The sequence below is a fragment of the Helianthus annuus genome, chromosome 9 (assembly GCF_002127325.2).
Source record: "Helianthus annuus cultivar XRQ/B chromosome 9, HanXRQr2.0-SUNRISE, whole genome shotgun sequence".
Taxonomy (NCBI): Eukaryota; Viridiplantae; Streptophyta; class Magnoliopsida; order Asterales; family Asteraceae; genus Helianthus; species Helianthus annuus.
Window position 1 is genome coordinate 36,158,587 of NC_035441.2, and position 20,672 is coordinate 36,179,258.

Here is a 20,672-nt window from a genome sequence, read left to right on the forward strand (position 1 = left end):
AAGTCTCTCCTTGGAAAGGAGTGGTAAGATTCATCAAAAAATGAAAGCTAAGCCCCAGGTATGTTGGACCTTTTGAGATTATTAGAAGAATAGGACTTGTAGCTTATCAGCTACAACTGCCAGAGGAAATGGCAGGAATAGATGATGTATTTCATGTATGCAATCTCAAAAAGTGCTTAGCTGATGAATCACTAGTCGTGCCTCTTAAGGATATAGAGGCAAATGAGCAATTAAAGTTTGTAGAAAGACCTCTACAAATTGAAGACAGGAAAGTCAAGAATCTCAAACACAAAAGATTGGTTCTAGTCAAAGTAAAATGCGATTCTAAGAGAGTACCAGAATACACTTGGGAGCTTGAATCAGAGATGCAAAGGAAATATCCACACCTGTTCCAGTAGACCTCGAGGACGAGTTCTAAAACAAGGTGGGGAGGATATAACAACCCTCCTAAAATATTTCCGACACCCCTAAAATAGTTATAAGGTTCCTGTACGCCCTAAAATACACCCCGTATTCGAGAAACGACCCAAAATACCTTTATTTTTATTCAAATTAATTAAAAACAATTTTTAATGGTCTCTGGCCGGGCGCGAGAGCCACCCTTGGCTACGTCGCGGGGCGCGAGCACCTAGACACCAGGCTGCACCAGATTGTGCCATGTGTCATGTGCGTGTCACAGCTATACCGGATGACTGCTCAAACCTAGGCCCTACAAACCTAGCTCGCGGGCCGCGAGAAAGACAACCGTGGCTGTCGCGGGCCGCGACCCGCTGGTCGATCAGAATACACTTGGGAGCTGGAATCAGAGATGCAAAGGAAATATCCACACTTGTTCCAGTAGACCTCGAGGACGAGTTCTAAAACAAGGTGGGGAGGATATAACAACCCTCCTAAAATATTTCCGACAACCCTAAAATAGTTATAAGGTTCCTGTACGCCCTAAAATACACCCCGTATACGAGAAACGACCCAAAATACCTTTATTTTTATTCAAATTAATTAAAAACAATTTTTAATGGTCTCTGGCCGGGTGCGAGAGCCACCCTTGGCTACGTCGCGGGGCGCGAGCACCTAGACACCAGGCTGCACCAGATCGTGCCATGTATCATGTGCGTGTCGCAGCTATACCGGATGACTGATCAAACCCAGGCCCTACAAACCTAGCTTGCGGGCCGCGAGAAAGACAGCCGTGGCTGTCGCGGGCTGCGACCCGCTGGTCGATCAGAACTATAAATAGGGGCAGTTGGCATTCATTTTTCGTCGTTCACATTCCCTTTCTCTCTCAAATTTCTACATAGTAATTATAATACTCGGGCATTATACCCCCCTAAGTAACGAAGTTCTGCCTCGTTGCAAGTATCATAACCCCCAGTTACGTATTAGATACGCTGCCCGATTGATCTAGGGTTCCGTAACGGCTGTCGTGGTTCTGCCCGACGTAGTCGTTGGAATGCCGTCTCGGGGAGGGTATCATTAATGTAAATATTGGGTTATTATACTAACGCGTGTGCATTGGTGTAATTAATAGATAATTACCCGGAAATCCTTAAGAAAAACCTTAAGACAACAATGTGAGTAATCCTATTTTTGTGTAAACCTTTTTGTGAGTAATCCTATTTTTGTGTAAACCTATTGGTGAGTAATCTTCCTTTTTGCAGACTATTTTCACAAAACCTCAAATAATTTATACTATATTAAACAGTGATTGAGTATTTGTATTTTACAATTATCGTCGGTATGTTGGGGTTTTGTATACAAAATTTGTTACAACTTTGTGAGTAGTAACATGACCACAAATCGGGTTGACAGTACTGTGGGTGGTAATTAAAGTAGATGGAAACAAATGTAATTGCGCGACCACCCTCAATACTGTAAAACGGTTTTACTTGTCTTGATTAAACTGGGATTCACTCACCAGTATTTCCCACTGACAAAATATTTTTAAACGCGTTTCAGGTAACAAAATGTGAAAGCCAAATAGACGCCAGCTGGATAGCACTGAAGGCTTGGAAAAGTGGCTATAAAAGTTACCTAAATAAAGAGATGTTTTTATCTAAATAAAATAGGGTTTATCCCTATAAAATGTGTGTACTTGAAACTTGGGATTTTCCCATGTGTTTAATATTATAAAAGCGTGGTATTGTACTCTGATAAAATGTTTCCTAACTACGGTCCTGATGTAAATTCCGCTGCCAAACTGATAAACACCGATACCACTGAAACCGGTCGTGGCCGCTCGTTCACGGGTAATTAGGGGACGGGGGTTGCGACAGGCAGCGACGGCGATGGCGGAGGTGGGTGGCGGCGGTGATCGGAGGTTTCAGTGGTGACAACAGGTGGCGGTGGTGGGGACGGAGGTGGGTGGCGGCAACGGCAGTGGCGGGTGGGGGCGGTGGCGGTGGTGGCGAATGTGGTGATGGCGATGGTTGCGGTGGCAGTGGTGGTGTTATCGGCGGGTCGCGAGTGGCGGCGGTGGGAGGTGGTGGTCGGAGCTGGCAGCGGTGGGTGGCGGCGGAGGTGGGTGACGACGGCAAACGGCGTTGTTGGATGGCAGTGGTGATGGTGGGTGGTGGCAACGATGGTGGATTGTGGTGTATTTAATGAAGGATGAAGAGGGAATGGAATGGAAAAAAACAGGGGGCGGATGAAATGATTTTGAGGGAATGGAATGTATTTGGAATGGGCGATGCCATTCCATCGACCAACCAAACACACTTTTTTCATTCCCTTGTAATGGTCCATTCCATTTCACCCCTCATTTGTGCATATCAAACGCTACCTTATAGTTTTGCTTTCTATTGCTCTTCTCTTGTAATTGAGCTATTAGGCTAGTTTCACAACACATTATCAGCACAAAATTACTCTCACCAAAATGCTAATCCCCTTCCATGATTTATCGTTCCACAAGTGATATGTAGTTGTTTCATCGAAGTATGATCACTCACACATTCTTATAAGTTTTATTTTATATTCTAAGAGATTATTTATATTTATTAATGTTGTATTATCTATGGTATTGATTTTTGGGTGATTGGTTAATCTTCCTAATTGGATATTAACCATACTGAAAAGAAGCTATTGTATATCATAAAACAAATATTTTTCAATCGAAACTGAAGATTAAAATCAATGAGATTTTATATAAATATAAGATTTAAATAATTTCAACGGAAAAACGTACGAAAAGAAATCAAAACAATAACAACACGATGGTTTCTATAAAATTCTTTACTGATTTCCACTTACCACCTTTTTGTTTGTATGCAAACATACATCTCTGAAGTGGTGAAAATCACAAAATAAATGAATTGTAGCTTCGTTTCTTTTTAGAACTATTTTAAGATAAAATTATATTTCAGTATTCTAGTTAAAAATAAAGTACAACAATTTCGGTGTTTTATTTATCAATGCATCAGTTTAGATTGTTATCATAATTTTCTATTTTTATAAGACTAAATATGCAAAATAAACAAAAACATTTGTTAAATAAAACTAAAGCAGGACAGGTTACAAAAAGTATAGTCGATACTATGACAATATAAATCTTTTTGGGTGCTACTTTCTACACCCTCCCTATTTACTTTTTTCACCCCCTTCCTCTCACATACTTACAGGTGGGGCCTGCGTGGGACCGACAGTTTTCCTCTCACAAGGGGGGGTGTAATCAGGAAGGAGGGGGGGTGTGTATAGAATGGGCCATCTTTTATTTAAAAAGTCAAAGCATTGTTATCGATATAGCTTTATAACAATATTCAATATTGACTAGGGGTTTTCGAGTGCGCGTTGCGCAACTTTAGATGTTAGATTCAGTTAGTTACGCCGATCGACAAAGGTCACCATAACAAAATAAATCATAATAGGGGTGATCGTTAGGAAATAAAGGGTATTACCTAGGACATCCTACGAAATACTGTAATCAATTTGGTGCTAGTCCATGATGTTAATAACTAAGTTGCATTTACTTATCATGCTACTCCTAGTGGATGCAACCAACAAAAAATGGCATGGCCATGTATACATGTTAAGTGTCATCAACATACAACCACCAGTTTCATGTTTTACAAGGTTGGTGTATTACGTTGTTTGTAAGCAGTCGACATATTTAGTGCAAAACGAATTAGCTAACCACGTGTTGCCCCCAACTGCTGTTCCGCCTAGGTTTCTTGTTGTATTAGTAGCTAGACTACATCATGCCATCATCTATACAAAAGGAGTTAGCTGTTGACTGCTATCCCACCAGTGGTTCTTTTTATTGGTGGACAAAAGATCAAACTACTATTAACTGGGTGTTAGTTGGTGAGGCTGCGTTTCCCAGGCCTTTTTAATGTTGGATCTGAGTCTGCAAGCGAAAGTTTGTTTAATGTGAGTATACGTGGTGTGTGTATGTGTAAATATTTTGGCTGGCTTGGCTTACCATTGAATCCTAGTTGAGTTTCACTCTAGTTGCAGTGCTTCCTTTTTCACCTGGCGTGGTTGGAGTTCTTTGTTGCATCAGCGACACTGGAGGAGGTTGGCTCAATGTTTTCTACAGCTGGATATGAAGCTTTGTTAACAATGCATTTTAGTGTGCGCATCCTCTTGTCATGTTGCAATTGAATGCTTATCAATGCTTCTTTGGCCATGAGTGAGTACAGGGTATTTATGGGGGCTTCTTTTTCGGCTAATTCTTCACATGTCATTCCTAATAGTTGCCTGCCAGCGTGGTCGAAAATTACTGCCTTGATTCTTTCGGTGTTGTCAGATAGTGTAACGATGATTCGATACCTGTATACATATGTGTTAGTGTGTTCAAATATAATATTTTGAAGAAAGGGCTTAAATGGTGTTTGCTTTCACTTGCATGCCATCTCTTGTACAGAACCATTGGGTGTTGACTTATAATACGGACTGATTACATATAGGACATGTTGTGTATGATCATGCTTTGGTAGTTTCTGTTAGGATCTGAGGCTGTCATGATTGTGTTTGTTTGATAATTATGAGTAAATGGATGAAAATAGAATGAGATAAAATGCAGCGGAAATGGAAACAAACTTTGTAACATGATGGACCGTTGTTTGACCCTAAAACGTCAGTCAAGGTAGCTCATCCTCACATATAAAGGCGGAAACAGAATATGCAAGGTAACAACAACTTGTCCTATTAATTCCACTGCTTTTATTGGCTTCCTGAGTAAATTTTGACAGAGTTTCGGCTCCAAAGCACATATACGCGCATGAGATCCGCTCAGACTGACATCCCTATATATAGACATTATGGTTCGCTTATATGACATGTCATATAAGCGGACCTGTAACATTTTGACACAAAAGCGGACCCCTACAAGACCTATGAGCGGACCTTCATACAATATGACCTAAAAGCGAACCTACTTCTATTTTACATAATTTTGACAATTTGACCCCCTGTTGACTAATCTTGACCTAGACTTTTTGTAGACGTAGTCAACAGACATCCTATGCATCAACAGACTCCCCCTTGGATGTTGACGTAGTCTTTATCAGTCTTCAGATCCGTAGTCTTCAGTCTTGATCTTTTCACTAACTCTGTCTTTTCTTCGTAAGCATTCTTCACAGGTTCCAGGACTGTCTCCTAGCTCTAACTTCAAGCTTCCCACTAGCTGTTGATCCAGACTCCCCCTATCACAAACTCGCCCTCTCAGTATGCTGGGATCTAAGATATCTGGTTCAAGCTTTGACAATTTACCTCCATGGGAATAATGAAGTCTCCAAACCTGTTACTCAACCAGTAACATTACACTCTATTTTTTCAAACAATAAACCACACACTCAATCAGTTATAAACATCCACTCAAGTAATCAAGTTCAAGTTAATGACCCTGAACACCTGATTAATCTACCAAGTTCAATTTAATGACCCTGGTTGATCTTTTGACGAATCAAACTGATTTAGTAAAATCATTTTCAACTTTTTCTGAAAATAACAAGTATCAACTTAATGAACTTGTTTGTGACTTTGAAAACAATCAAACTTCCAACAATATAAGCTCTCCTCATTCTTCAGCTCAGAATCTCCTGCATCTGCTTCATCTTTCTAGAATCCGACAATCAACTTTCCACTCTGGTTTGTCTAAAATAAAGCAGAAATAAAATCTTTTTGGATTTTTAATGTGATCTAAACTAAGAAATTGTAATAACAGAAAACTTAAATTGCAGAAAGTAAACTATTTACAAGTTTATTTTTGACGAGCGTGTCAGGGAATCATATCAGCTTTTCAGACAGATTACAAGTACCGTTAAGCTACATTACATACACAGACTTAAACAATTCACCTCGATTGTTGATATACTGATCCATCTTAAATTCTCACACAAACTTCAATCTATTCAGGATACCGTTTAAGTGTCTTAAGAACATAGATCAATTCATGTGTCCCACCTCTGGAATATACTCCCGTATCCAGAATCTCAATATTCAGTCTTACAGGCAAGAATACTACAATGATGTCTGTACATAAATTAGGGGTTAAACGCGAAAACTGAGGGATCTCAGGTCAGAACTTCCGTTCAGCAGAGAGATATCAGTTTCGACTTTGTAGTGTGTCCCCTTTAGAGGATCTTTTCAGTTACAACAGATGATTATCAATTTTATTGTCTAATCAGCTGAGGGCTTTATGCTATATTTCAAGCATGTTGGATAAAGTATTAGCCAAGGACTAGGTCAGAACTACCGTTCAGCAGAAGTCCCGGAATAATACCCCAGACATCATAGAGTATAAACACCTAGTATATCAGAATACGAGACCTTTCAAACGAGATTTCAGGGGTTACCTATATATCCAAGTAGTGTTCCCCACGAATTTCACTAATTTGAAATTTTAGGTTTGTATCCCAAATAAATTTACTAAATGTGCGAAAACCTATCGACACATCGTTAGTGAGACTGTTTAACTCATTTTATCTTTCCAAATCTTTAGCATACTGTAATTGTCTAGCTGATGTACTATCATTTTCCCTATATACACAAGCTCTTTTTCAATTTATCATGTTTTTGTATTTTTGCATTTTTTACTGTTTTTGTATTTTTCTGAAAATAAACTATATACAACTATCTATCTCCCCCTAAATACCAAAACACGTAAAAAATCGACAAACCAACGCAGATTGTTTCTCGTCTTCATCCGCAACAGTACTAACATCAACGCTCACAACCCCATCCGACACCGAAAGCAATTTCATACCATTAAGTTTTAACAAATATTGAAACCGATTTTTATCAAAAGCTTTGGTATGCAAATCAGCTTTTTGTTCGTCAGTGTGGATTTTCTCAATTCGTATCAACTTTTTCTCGAAGCAATCGCGAATAAAGTGATGACGAATTTCAATATGTTTAGTTTTAGCGTGATGTACTGGATTTTTAGTTATATTAATTGCGGCCTCATTATCAACAAACAGAGGTGTGTTAAGAAACTGCAAACCGTAGTCGCGCATCTGTTGCTGTATCCACAAGATCTGAGAGCAGTAACTGCTAGCAGAAACGTACTCCGCTTCATATGTAGATAGCGCCACAGATGTTTGTTTCTTACACTGCCAGGTAACCAATCTCGGTCCAAAAAACTGGCATCCTGCAGTTGTTGATTTCGCGTTGACTTTGCAGCATCCGAAATCTGAATCGGAATACCCTTCGAGCGTAAAATCGCCTTTCCTAGGATACCATAACCCCAATGAAGGAGTACCTTTCAGGTAACGTAATATCCTCTTGACAATAATCATGTGCGATGCTCTCGGGTTAGACTGAAATCTTGCTGTGAGGCACGTTGGGTACATGATGTCAGGACGTGAAGCAGTCAGATACATCAAAGAACCTATCATGGAACGGTAAAACGTTTCATCAGCCCTGTCTCCGGTGAGATCTGGGTGAATGTCATGATTAGTCGCAAGTGGGGTAGCAGCTGGAGTAGATCTTGACATTCCAAATTTCTCTAGAATATCATGCACGTACTTCGTTTGATGAATGAAAATTCCTTCAGGAAGTTGTTCAACTTGTAGACCCAGAAAGAATTTCATCTCCCCCATTGATGACATTTCGAATTTCTGCTTCATCACCTGTTCGAAATCTTTGCACAATTTCTCATTTGTTGACCCAAAAATTATATCGTCCACATAAATTTGTACTATCAGAAGATGACCATCAACGACTTTAGTGAAGAGAGTGGCATCCACTTTTCCACGTATAAACTGGTTAGCGAGTAGGTGTTGAGACAAAGTCTCGTACCAGGCCCTCGGCGCCTGATGTAGACCATACAACGCTTTGTCCAGCAGATAAACTTTGTTCTTGTGGATTGGGTCAGTAAATCCCGGCGGCTGACCAACATAAACCTCCTCTTTGACCTTCCCATAAAGAAACGCTGATTTGACATCCAGCTGATATACTTTGAAATTCTTCCAAGACGCAAATGCTAGGAAAATTCGGATAGCCTCTAGTCGAGCTACAGGAGCATAGACTTCGGTAAAATCAATCCCCTCGTGTTGACTAAAGCCCTGAACAAGGAGTCGAGCTTTGTTCCTTACAACCACTCCTCTGTCATCCCTCTTACATTTGAAAACCCATTTTGTATTGATTTTCCTTTGACCATCCGGCAAATCAACTAACTTCCACACCCCAACTTTTCAAACTGACTTAACTTTTCTTGCATTGCTATGACCCAAGAGTCTTCAGTAAGCGCCTCTTTGTAAGTTCTCGGTTCAACCTGCGAGATAAAACATCTTAATGAAAATTCAGTTTGTAAAGGTGCTACTGTAGAATAAAAACATGTTAAGCCCTGGTCAATTTGACGTCTCGTGCGAATGCCCGATTGCAATTCTCCTATGATTAACTCCTCTGGATGATAAGAAAGAGTTCGCGGCATCACTTCGCTTGGAACTTCTACATTTCCCTCCTGATTAGTAACATTCTGCTCTGCATCTTGTTCACCAACTTGGTTTGTTTGACTTGACAACTGGATCTGCTCCCCCTCAATGTCTGAATCACCATGGTCAAAAACTGGCATATTTTCAGCTTCTTGATCATCATTCACCACCGACTGATTACCAGGAGCAACTTCATCATCATGTTCACCAGCATTACTAGGACCTGCTTCATCATCATTTGAAGTTTCCCGAGGTCTTCTAGAATACTCTGCTGGGAACCTGAGCTGCGACTCATACTCTCGCAAAATATCCAGCTCATCAAAGAAATCTTCTTCTTCCTCTAATTCTTCTCTCATGTCAAACGAATCCCAAAGTTTGTCATAATTATATCGCCATGAATCACCAGGATTCTATGGCGGCATAGTGTACCCCTGACATTCAACATTTGCTGCCAAACTTTCCCTCAATAATCTGCTTCTCGCTTGGAATGAAGACACATCGCAAAGGACTTGAATAACCCACAAAGATTCCCTCAACGCTCTTCGGACCAAACTTTCCTTTAGGCTCTATCACCGTACAGGGTGACCCAAATGGTTCTAGATACTTCAAATTCGGTTTGCGTTTATTGAGTAGCTCAAAACACGTCTTGTTGAACTTCTTTACAGTAAGAACTCTGTTGAGAGTATAGCATGCAGCAGAAACAGCTTCAGCCCAGAAATTTATTGGTAAATTAGAGTCTGCAAGCATCATTCTGGCTGTTTCGATTAGCGTCCGGTTTTTGCGTTCTGCAACTCCATTCTGCTGCGGAGTGTACGGAGCACTAAACTCATGCAGTATACCTCTTTCATCACAAAATTCTTCCATCTTACTGTTTTTGAACTCAGTACCATTATCACTGCGAATTCTACAGATCGGCCTCTGGTACAAATTCTCAATTCTTTTAAACAACGCCACCAGGCTGTCAAACGTTTTGTCTTTGGATTTCAAAAACATAACCCAAGAAAATCTGGAATAATCATCAGTCACGACCAAGCAGTAGGAATCTCCTGTTATACTCTTGACATTCACTGGACCAAACAAATCCATATGAAGTCTTTCCAATGGTCTTGAAACTGAATTAACTTGCTTTGTGGGATGTGACTTTTTCTTCTGTTTGCCTTTGACACAACTTATGCACTACCCTTCCAGATGAAAACCTTTAACATGCACTCCTGTGACCAAGTCGTTATGCACTAAGTGATTCATCTTCCTTAGGTGAATATGCCCCATCTTTCGATGCCATAACCTTGATTCTTTCTCTGTTGCTCTGGACACAAAAGAATGAGCCTGACCCGTGGTTGTAGTAGCGACACTCAGGTCCAATACGTACAAATCATTGACTCTTGGTGCCCTCATGATGATCCACTCTTCAGGTATCACAAATCCGGGTTTCAAGATCAAACATTCTTTGTCAGTGAAATGAGTAGTATACATCCTGTCACAGATCTGGGAGATACTCAGCATGTTGTTCTCCAGCTCAGCAATGTAGTTAACTCTCTCAAATGTTACGTTGCCGTTCGATAACGTTCCTTCACCTATGATCCTTCCTCCTTGATTACCCGCAAAACCCACATAACCACCGTTAATGTTATTCATATCATACAGTAATGCGGTCTTCCCTGTCATATGCCTTGACGCTCCACTATCCATTATCCACCTGGATACAAGTTTTGGAAGATCCTGCACATAACAAATCATCATTTAAACAACTCCAAGAAAGATGCCGATTCATGCTTCGCGATCCAGGAAGCTCCGACATTTCAAACTGTTTAGTCAAACATTGAGTCCACCCAGGCCTCATCAGCCTTAGGTGCAACCTTGACTCTCGCAATTTGAATTTTGAAATTTTCAGCCTTGAGAGGCGGAAAATTTGCATCATAATCAACAATAATTGGCTCTTCAGGCTTTTTCTCCTCAGAAGTTGAAACTTTCTTCTCAACTTTTGACTCAATTTTAGGTTTCCACACCTGTTGAGTTACTGCAACCCTTTTATAAAATTTATCATTTTGAATTACCAACTTCTTTATGGGTTTAGTTTTTACTTTTACGTTGTCGATTTTAACATTTTTCTTCTCAACAACTTTCTTCTCAACATACATCGGTGCTTTACCCTTAACATCAACCTTCTTTTGTTGAGCCTTCACAGCTTCAGTCTTAGGCTTCACATATGTACACTTTCGTGCAATATGACCAACCTGTTCACATCTAAAACAAGTACGAGTATCAGCTACACGACTCGTGCCTTCAGACTGAGCCTGTGAAGCTCTCTTCTAAAAAAATTCTTTGTTTGATTTTGAAAAAATTTCTTTTTCTTCATCAGCAAGTGAAGTTGAACTGTTTACAAACATTTTCTTCTTAGCAAACCTATTGTTTGAAACATTTCTTTTCTGATACGGTTTACCCCCTTGATAACCACCCGACCAGTTGTTTCTGTTGTTATTGTAAAAACGCGGTGGATAACCAGTTTTCTTGTTGTAAACCCTGTCTTTCTTTCGACTCAAATTGTTCACAGCTGACAACTCTATTTCAACAAGTTTGAAAACATTTGTCAATTTGTTCATGTTAACATTCTCGATCGGAAACTCTGAATCCGAAAACAACTTATCTGAACCCATCATCTTGTACATGACAAGGTTTGATTCTTCATCTAAGTTATTCTTGGACTTTTGTTTCGGAATGTATTTATCCAAGAAACACCCATCCTCCTCAAAAGTGTCACAATCCGGTTTAAGCACTTTGTCTACCACACTTTTCACCACATCATTTTGGACACCCTCGTCATTGGAAGACGTGAACGTGACATCAATGTTCTCAGGGAGTTTAACATCACTTTCTTCCTCAATTTCCACCAAACTAGACTGCTTTTTCGTGTAGTTGTCTAAGATTGACGGTGGAACTTTGTGAAACCCTACACCCGTTCCATCAGAAAACACATCCTCGCCAGCTTTGTTTTTCCCTATAGGTTTGGGAACAATATGCTGCAAAACAAAGCTTGCTGAGCTATAGCTGTTTAACTTCAACTGAATTCTTTCATTTTCAATTTCAGCTTCTTGAACTTTGAGTTTCAATTTAGCAATTTCATCCAGTTGATTGTTAATTGATTCTTCTTTTATTCTTACCACAGCTCTCAGATGTTCGTTTTCTTTAAATGTTTTTCCATTTCGATCATCACTATCTTTGACAATGCTTTTCAATTTTTCAAACTTTTCAGAAATTTGACGGTTTTCAAGAATTAACTTTTCATTTTCACATTTTATTTTCTCACGTTCAGTTTTATCATTTTCAATTTGAGCTGTTAGTTCTTTGATCCGTTCGGTTGAAGCTTTTACAGTTTTGTCACGACCGAGAATCCGATCCTCAACACTTTTAACTTTCGTTGTCAGATTCTTGATTTTCTCATTATTGAGATACGTGACAGTGCTACAAAAATTGCATTGTTTGGTGCAATTTTTGCAATCAGCATTTCCATCAATCTTGTTACCTGACGCATTTGTTGACACAATTTGACTGACCAACCCCGTTGACTCAGTAACAGAATCAGGGTCTACCTCGAGTGCTTTCGCAGCTAGCACTTTGTCAGCAATTTTTCCCAGGTTCTCAGACGTCAACTCCTGCGTAGTATCGATCAAGCCAGTATCAATCTGCTTTGCTTTCTCAATCTCTTCTTTTTCTTTCATCTCTTTCTCCTCTTTCTCCTTTCTCTCTTTCTCTTTCTCTTCTTCAATCATCTTCTCAGTTGGCGTTCCCCACCACTTGTGCTGCCAATACTCATCATCCTCTTTTATCTCCTTGATGATGGCCTCCATATCGAGTGTGCTGTCATCAATCGCAATGTTTCCATACCGATCAAGATAACATTCCCTGTCTGGATCCCATCTATTTGCTCGTCTTGCTTCCAGATAAACACGAGAGATCCTCAAGATTCTGTTTTCAGCAATCATTTTTCGATAACAATACTTCTGCTCATCAGTACGGTCATCTTTCCATGGAATCGGTTCATCATCATTTGCCATGAATGCATAACCAACCGCATCTTCTTCCGGTAACACTTCCTTACTCCAATCGTACCCCTCATCATCATAAATCACAGCGAGAGCCCTTGATTTATCTATGTTGTCATCAGCCTGCTTCAATCTAGGCGGCTCGGATTTATTCTGATGATAGATTGCCTTTTTGTAGTAATCATCTCGAAATGGATTCTCTGACTCATCTGCGTACGCGTTTCTGCATTCACGCTTGAAGTGACCCTTCTGCTTACACTTAAAGCACGTCACCTTGGATTTGTCGAACCCCAACTTTGTAGACGGACCACCGATCGTCTTTCTCCCGGTAATCTCCATGAAGCGTTGTGCACGTCGAACTGCACTTGCCATCGCCCAACGAATGTCGATAAGCTCCATTTCTTCGGGGTCAATCTGATCGTAATCTTCTTTCGTCAGATTTGTGTTCCCGATCTTACCAGCTACCAACCCTTCATAAGACTCTAGCACAGATGCCAAAAAGACCATCTGTTGCTTAGCCGACTCCTTATCAAAATTCTGTGCGTTCTTTAAATCTATCGCGATATTGCATGAAAACTTCGCATTAGAACGATTTGCAGAAGACGTAGATCCATTATGATAACCACTGTGACTTCCGCTGCTTGAACTGCTTTGACTTTCATTACTTGCTGAAGAAACATTCTCAGCCGAAAATGCAGTTTTTGGAGAAGTAGCTTTCGGCATCAAGCTTTTCGGATAGTACAAGTCCAAGTTTTGCTGATAAGATGAGTGATTGACTTTGTATGTTTTCTTCAATTCTAGCTCGTGACTTTCAAGTCTCTCAATCACCAAATCTGGAGTCAAATTTTCAGGAGCAATAGTGTTCTTCAACATCAGTGCGTAATATCTCCAATCCACTTCATCTGGTAATGAATCGAACAGTTTGTCAACAAGTTCTTCATCAGAATACGTGATCTTATGTCGTGCAAGTTCCAGCTTCAGATGACCGAACCTTTCAATCATTTTACAAACCGATTCATTTTTAAGACAACCAAACATGTCAAACTCTTTTCTAAGAAGTTTCGTTTTATTTTTTACAATCTCATTACTCCCTAGACACTTCTTCTTGAGTTTTTCCCATAAATCTTTTGCATTGGAGTAGTCTATCAACGAAATGATGTCTTCCCGCACCGACTGAAACAGTAATGCCACACACTTTTGCTCGGCAACAAATCTTTCAATTTCTTCAGCTGATCTCAATGCTTCACCATTCTTCTTTCCATTTGCATATCCGTTTTTCATACTTTTCCAACTTGCAAATGCGAATGCCATCAGCCAGTCTTCGAACTTTGTAGACCACCTACTATAATCTTCTATAGCCATCAGCTTCGGAGGTTTGTTGAATGTACCAAATGCAGTCTCCGACTCCCAAGCTTCTTTCTTTTTCTCTTTAGGTGTATCCTCATTCGTATTGCTTGAAGACGTATCATTATTTCCAGAACTTCCCGTGAAAGCGTACATGTCGCTGAAAGGATTCAAGAAGATATCATCCATTTTTTATTGTACCTGCAAAATTATCCAACACTTAGAAATATTTTCCGAAACTTTTGAAAATCATGACACAAAAGCGATGCTATCTGTACAGATGATAGATAAGCGAACCCAAAAAAATGTCACAAAAACGAACCCAAATGTGTCAAAAAAGCGAAGCCAAATGTGTCACAAAAGCGAACCAAATGTGTCACAAAAGCGAACCCAGATGTGCTTAAAAGCGAACCAGATGTTGTTCGTTCAAGCGGACCAGAAAGTGTCCGTTCGAGCGAATCTCTCAGTAAAATTGTCTGTAAAAGCGAACCAAACAGGTTGTTCCGAGCGAACCTTATTACTTTTTGTCCGTAAAAGCGAACCACTTGTTCGTAACAGCGAATCACAGTTTTTAACCTGTTTTAACCATTTTTAGTCCGAATTTCACTCTAAAACTTTCTAGGGTTTGTTATTAGTGTGTTTTACACGTTATACTCAAATTTCCGACAATTTCAACCGTAGGAACCACTGAAAATCGAAAAAGTATGAGAGAAAGTGAGTAGAAAAGATAGATTTCTGCAGATGTAAGCTGTAGTAGTATGAACTCCTCGTCCTGAGCTCTGATACCACTTGTTGGACCGTTGTTTGACCCTAAAACGTCAGTCAAGGTAGCTCATCCTCACATATAAAGGCGGAAACAGAGTATGCAAGGTAACAACAGCTTGTCCTATTAATTCCACTGCTTTTATTGGCTTCCTGAGTAAATTTTGACAGAGTTTCGGCTCCAAAGCACATATACGCGCATGAGATCCGCTCAGACTGACATCCCTATATACAGACATTATGGTTCGTTTATATGACAGGTCATATAAGCGGACCTGTTACATTTTGACACAAAAGCGGACCCCTACAAGACCTATGAGTGGACCTTCATACAATATGACCTAAAAGCGAACCTACTTCTATTTTACATAATTTTGACAATTTGACCCCCTGTTGACTAATCTTGACCTAGACTTTTTGTAGACGTAGTCAACAGACATCCTATGCATCAACATAACACAATCAAGGAGAAATAATTTTCAGTAAACACATGTTTTTCATTAAGTCGAATGATTACAAGACATAATGATTATATACATGCTTACATACTAAAACTCCCCCTCAGCCTGAGCTCAATGGTTGATCGTACAAGATGCATGAATTGAAGGAGAAAACTCCTTAAATAGAACAGTACAAACTGTTCTATTTATAGTACAGATCAAACCACTGAGAATCAAAGCTGATGACACCATGAAAGTGACATCTAACAACCTAACAAACTACAAACACTGTTCCATACAACCACTGATTACATAGACACTGATTACAATCAAACTACTGTTTCACTTTCCACTGATGTAGTCAAACCACTGATGTTGAGCATCAGTGCTTTCTTCAAAGGTTGATCAGTCCTTGAATGGGCAGTGCTTTGATCTTCAGCATTGCTTGGAAGTCAGCGGTACATAGAGCTTCAGTTTTCTTCATCAGTGCTTGGCCTATTAGCGGTTGAGATGATCAGTGTTTGGAGACTACCAGTTGTTAGAGCCACTGTCAAGGGGAAAGTCTTTGTCTAAGCACTGATTATGATGATCCACTGCTTTGAACCAGTTTTGGCTATATATCATCTGTTCCTTTATAGGGTTCAATCCCAACAATCTCCCCCTGGAACAGATGATGCCAAAACACTTCATTATTAAGGATCTTTATTGCCTTATCAGGAGTTTCCTAACTTGACCTTTGAATTGTAATTCAAAGTTCATGGAATCTACATCATTCTCATCCCTGCACATTATAAGCTCAAGAAGATCTTTTTCACCCAGGCCAAGTGCTTTTTCCTTTGATATATGCTTCACTGCACCATTGGATCTGAGCAGAGTCAATACGTTGGTCTTTTGATCAGACTTCCACTTTAGTATTTTTGAATCCATTAGGTTTCTTGGGAGAGTTTTTATTGTTGATGAGTTTGGAGATTGAGGCCTAGTGATGACAACTTTGGCAGGGTCTTGAGATTTTGCTAATTCTCGTTGTTCAGCCATTATTGTCTGAAGAACCATTTTGATGATGTATTCTTCTTGAGCCTTATTTTCTTTTGTTTCTGCATCTATCTGCTTTTGTTTTCTTCTTTGATAAAGGATGGCAGCAGGTGGAGCAGTGGATCTTCAATAGGCAACTTTTGTTGTTTGACTGGAACCACTGCTTCTGGATAATCAGGCTTTTGAGGAGCAGTGGGATCTCTCTTCCTTAACTCTTCCAACTTTTTGTAGGTGGCTAAGACCTTATCTTCTGACCACCTTGTAACCTGGTTCCTTGACCCATAATCAGCAGTTATCAGCTCTTCTTTCATTCTTTTCAGTTTCAAGGCCCTTTCTGGTACATTTTTCTTGTACTTGGCCCAGACTGAAGAAGTTTGCTTTACCTTGTCTTGAATCATCTTTTGAATTCTGGCTATCTCCTCTTGTAGTTCACTAATTATCCATTCTTTGTATTGATACTTTTCTGCCCTGTACTTCTTGTATGCCATGATGTATTCAAGGTAGTCTTGCCTCATACTTTCATCATCCTTTTCAGACAGTTTTTGGCAAAGATCTTTTGAGAACTGTTCTAAAGTTCTGACCTTGGTGAGCAGGTATTGCAGGCTTCTCTGAATCTCTTTGTCAGACTTTCCCTCTGTGTCTCTTTTAGATATATCATCTGCTTGTTGGGCCTTTATTTTGATATACTCTTCTATATTTCTTGGCAAAGGATAACCTTGAACAGATGGGAGATTCCTCTTTTAAGGGTCATCTTCAGAGTAGAAGGATTTGATTTCCTCCCTGACTGCTGGAAGATCTAGAGGATATTGTACTCCTGCAGGGACAATGGCAATGTTTTGATTGAAGGCTTGTACTGATGATAATGGAACAGGGTTTGGAATGGTAACAAAGGACAGTGGGTGTGAAGATGTTGGAAGTGGAGAAGTATCATCTTCTAGTACAATGTTTGTTACTCTTCTTCTTTTGTGCTTTGGAGAGGTTGGTGGTGTATTTATGAGTTGAGTGGTGTTGATTGGAGTGATGGGTGGCTGACTAGAAGTTGTTGAAACAACTGGTGTTTCAACCACTGTTGTCACTACAACAGTTGATGTGTCAACTGTTGTCTTCTGCTTTTTGGCAGGTGGTTTTTGTGGTGGTGATGTTGTTTTTGGTATGGAAGTGGATTGAGTGTGGGTTGATGTAGTAGCGATGGTAGTTGTTGGGATAACATCTGTTGAAACCACTGAAGTACCAACAACTGTTGATACAATAGGTGTCTTAATATCTGTTGGTTTGGAGGTTTGATGCGAGGAACTTTTGGGGATTTGAGGAGTTTGTTTGGTGGTTTTGGAAGGTGTGGTTTTGGGTTGGCTTACTTTTCTGGCAGGCTGTCTTCTTTTTGGTTTAGAAGTACCCTGCTCTTCCTTTTCCATCAAAACTTTTTTCTCTTGCTCAAATCTTTCAGACCCTTTTATTTCCATTGTCTCTTTCATGTTTTCTTTTAGATCAGCAATTACATTTTGAGCCACATCAACCTTTTTGGAACCATCTGGCCTTGGAATTTCTACCACCTGTTTAGACATTGGAGCTGGTGGCATGTGTAACTTCTGTTGTCCTCCTTTCTTTATTTTCTCCCCCTTTTTGGCATCATCAGGATTTTCAACATAGATGATTGAAGGAGGAGTAGTGCCAGTGGTTTGAAGCAAATGGGCCTTTATTGCCTTAATATCAGCTTGTGTATCCTTGTACCTAGCTTCCATCACATTCCTGATCATTTGAATTTGAACTTCATGTTGTTGATCAACATATTGTCTTTGTTGATGAAACATAGGTTGAAATAAATTCCAAAGCTCAGCAGGGGATGGTGCAGATGTTGCAGCAGTGGGTGTTGCCTTTTGAGATTGTAAAAACTGTTGCAGTATATTTTTGATATCGGCAACAAATGTTTCAATTTTATCAACCCTCTTCGTCAATTCTTTGTATTTTAAACCATCACCCAACTGAATGGGACCATCTGATTTCCCACTGGCAGTGGTTGTATCAGTAGTTGACTTAGGGAAAGTTTCCCAAAAGTCGTCCACTAATGCCCCTTTTTCTTGGTTCTGGGGACTTCTTTCCTCAGCAGAGGTTACCTTAGTAAACACACCGGTGGGTAATGGAAATACACCAGTGGTCACCTTGGTTGCCAAAGAAGAAATTGCCTTCAAGGGAGTCTGAGTAATGAAACAACTGGCGAGGTGTAAATCAGTGGATTCAACACCTGTAGTTGCCGCTCCACTTGAACTACCACCAAGAGTTACTTGTAACTCAAGGGGTGTAACCTCCTCAACTGTTGATGGGATAGCAATAGTAGAGGAATCAGACTCAGTTACTTGTTGGGGTATGTTCTCAGTGATAGGTTGTTGAGAAGAACTGATTTGTGCCTGATCCATTTCTAATGCATTCAACAGAGGTAACATCGATGGTGGGAGTTGTGTAGTGAGTATGGGAGTTGATGCGTGTCGATGTTAATATATTTTGATGTATATTTTTAGCCCTTTTTAACACTTTAGTCAAGTTTTAAATTTATAAAACACGATATTTTTCTAATACTAAACACACATATGGGCAAACGCACCCATTGTGAGCGTAGTATAGCGTTGGTAAGATACCGAGGTCGTCCAAGGACAAAAGAGCTTTTAGTACTGGTTTATCCTCAACGTCTAATCAAATCAAAAGTTTAGAAAAAGTTTTAAACATGAAAATAAAAACTAAAAATGCTGAAAAACAAAATAAAATAAAAACAGATAGACAAGATGAATCACTTGGATCCCACTCGCCTTTAGTGTAACCTTTGATGGTTTCCGCACTTTTGCACTTTTTAAGAGATTATCTTAGTTATAGTAGTAGGCCCCTTTTTTGAAGCTGACGTTACCCTCAACCCAGTAGTTTGAGTCAGCAAGGATACAATCCTAAAGGGATGGAATATTGAAAGATAATTAATTAAGTTATTAATGCGTAATGTGGTAGGCCCCTCTTTTAAAGGTGACGTTACCATCGGCTAAGTGGTTTGAGTCAGCAGGGATACAATCCCATGTAGCTAGGTTAATATATTAACAGTAGTTTACATATGAGGGGATCAAGCCATTCGCAACCCCGCCATCCATTACCAGTGGGTATTGAAGGAGGTCCTAGTAAGCTTGACCCAGGTCCTTGTAGGATCTATACACTAAACAAGGCAAGAACCTTACGAAACCATTCCCTTAACCCCCGACCAGGTAGCCAACATATCTCGATATAGACCATAGAGTTATGAATGGTGCAAATCTTCAACATAAGAAACTAGTTATTAAATTCACTAATACAAAACCAAATAAAAAGTACGAAAAGATTATAAAACAAAAGTATTACACTAAATGCTTGTCTTCACCAAGTGATGTAAGAGACTTAGGCAAACATGGCCTTTGATTGTCAAGAACTCTTAGTATCAATCTTGGATCCCGAGACTACTACATACACTCTATGATGGATGATGGATGATGGTGGTGGATGTGGGTTGTAGTGGTGGTGGAGTATGGGTGAAGTGTGAGAGAGGTGGTTTGCCAAGGGATGCCTTTGAAGTGAACCAAGCACCTCTATTTATAACCTCCACAGAAGCCCGGACACGGCCCCGTGTCCATTGAGCACGGCCCCGTGTCCATCCACTTTCTCTTTCTTCATTAATTGCAATTTGTCTGCATTAGCTCCACACGCCCCCGTGTCCGCTGGGCACGGCCCCGTGTGCAGAAGCGTATCTGTACTATCAAGATTTGCTTGGATTCTGCGAATCTTAGCGTTGACCATGGCCGTGTTGAGCTGGGCACGCCTCCGTGTCGGGAAATAGAAGCTTCTATAGCTTTATCCTTTCTGCAGACACCTGGCCATGCCCCCGTGTCCACTGGGCACGGGGCCGTGGTCAGCCTTCTGGTTTCTTGTTTTTGCTTGGGAAGATGCTGTCGAGGGGTCGGGCATGCCACGTTTGTTCCTTTTCTTGTAATTATGTTAGATTTTGCTGCATATTTGCTTCTTTTGTTTGTTTACGCTCATTTAATCCTGAAAATACAAAAGGAAGACAAAAGCACACTTTTTCCAACATTAGTACTAAAAAGGGTTAGTTTTATGCCTCATTTGATGTAATTTATATGTTGCATTTTATACACATCAAATACCCCCACACTTGAATCTTT

The 20,672-nt window shown here is 40.0% G+C and overlaps 1 protein-coding gene across 1 annotated transcript; it reads right to left on the reverse strand.

Moving 5' to 3' along the window:
* Window positions 1-2,250: 2,250 nt before the first annotated feature.
* Window positions 2,251-2,742, reverse strand: LOC110875521 (velvet complex subunit 2-like). Its single transcript, XM_022123716.1, has one exon. It carries the CDS (start codon window positions 2,740-2,742, stop codon window positions 2,251-2,253), a length of 492 nt encoding a protein of 163 aa, XP_021979408.1.
* Window positions 2,743-20,672: the final 17,930 nt, after the last annotated feature.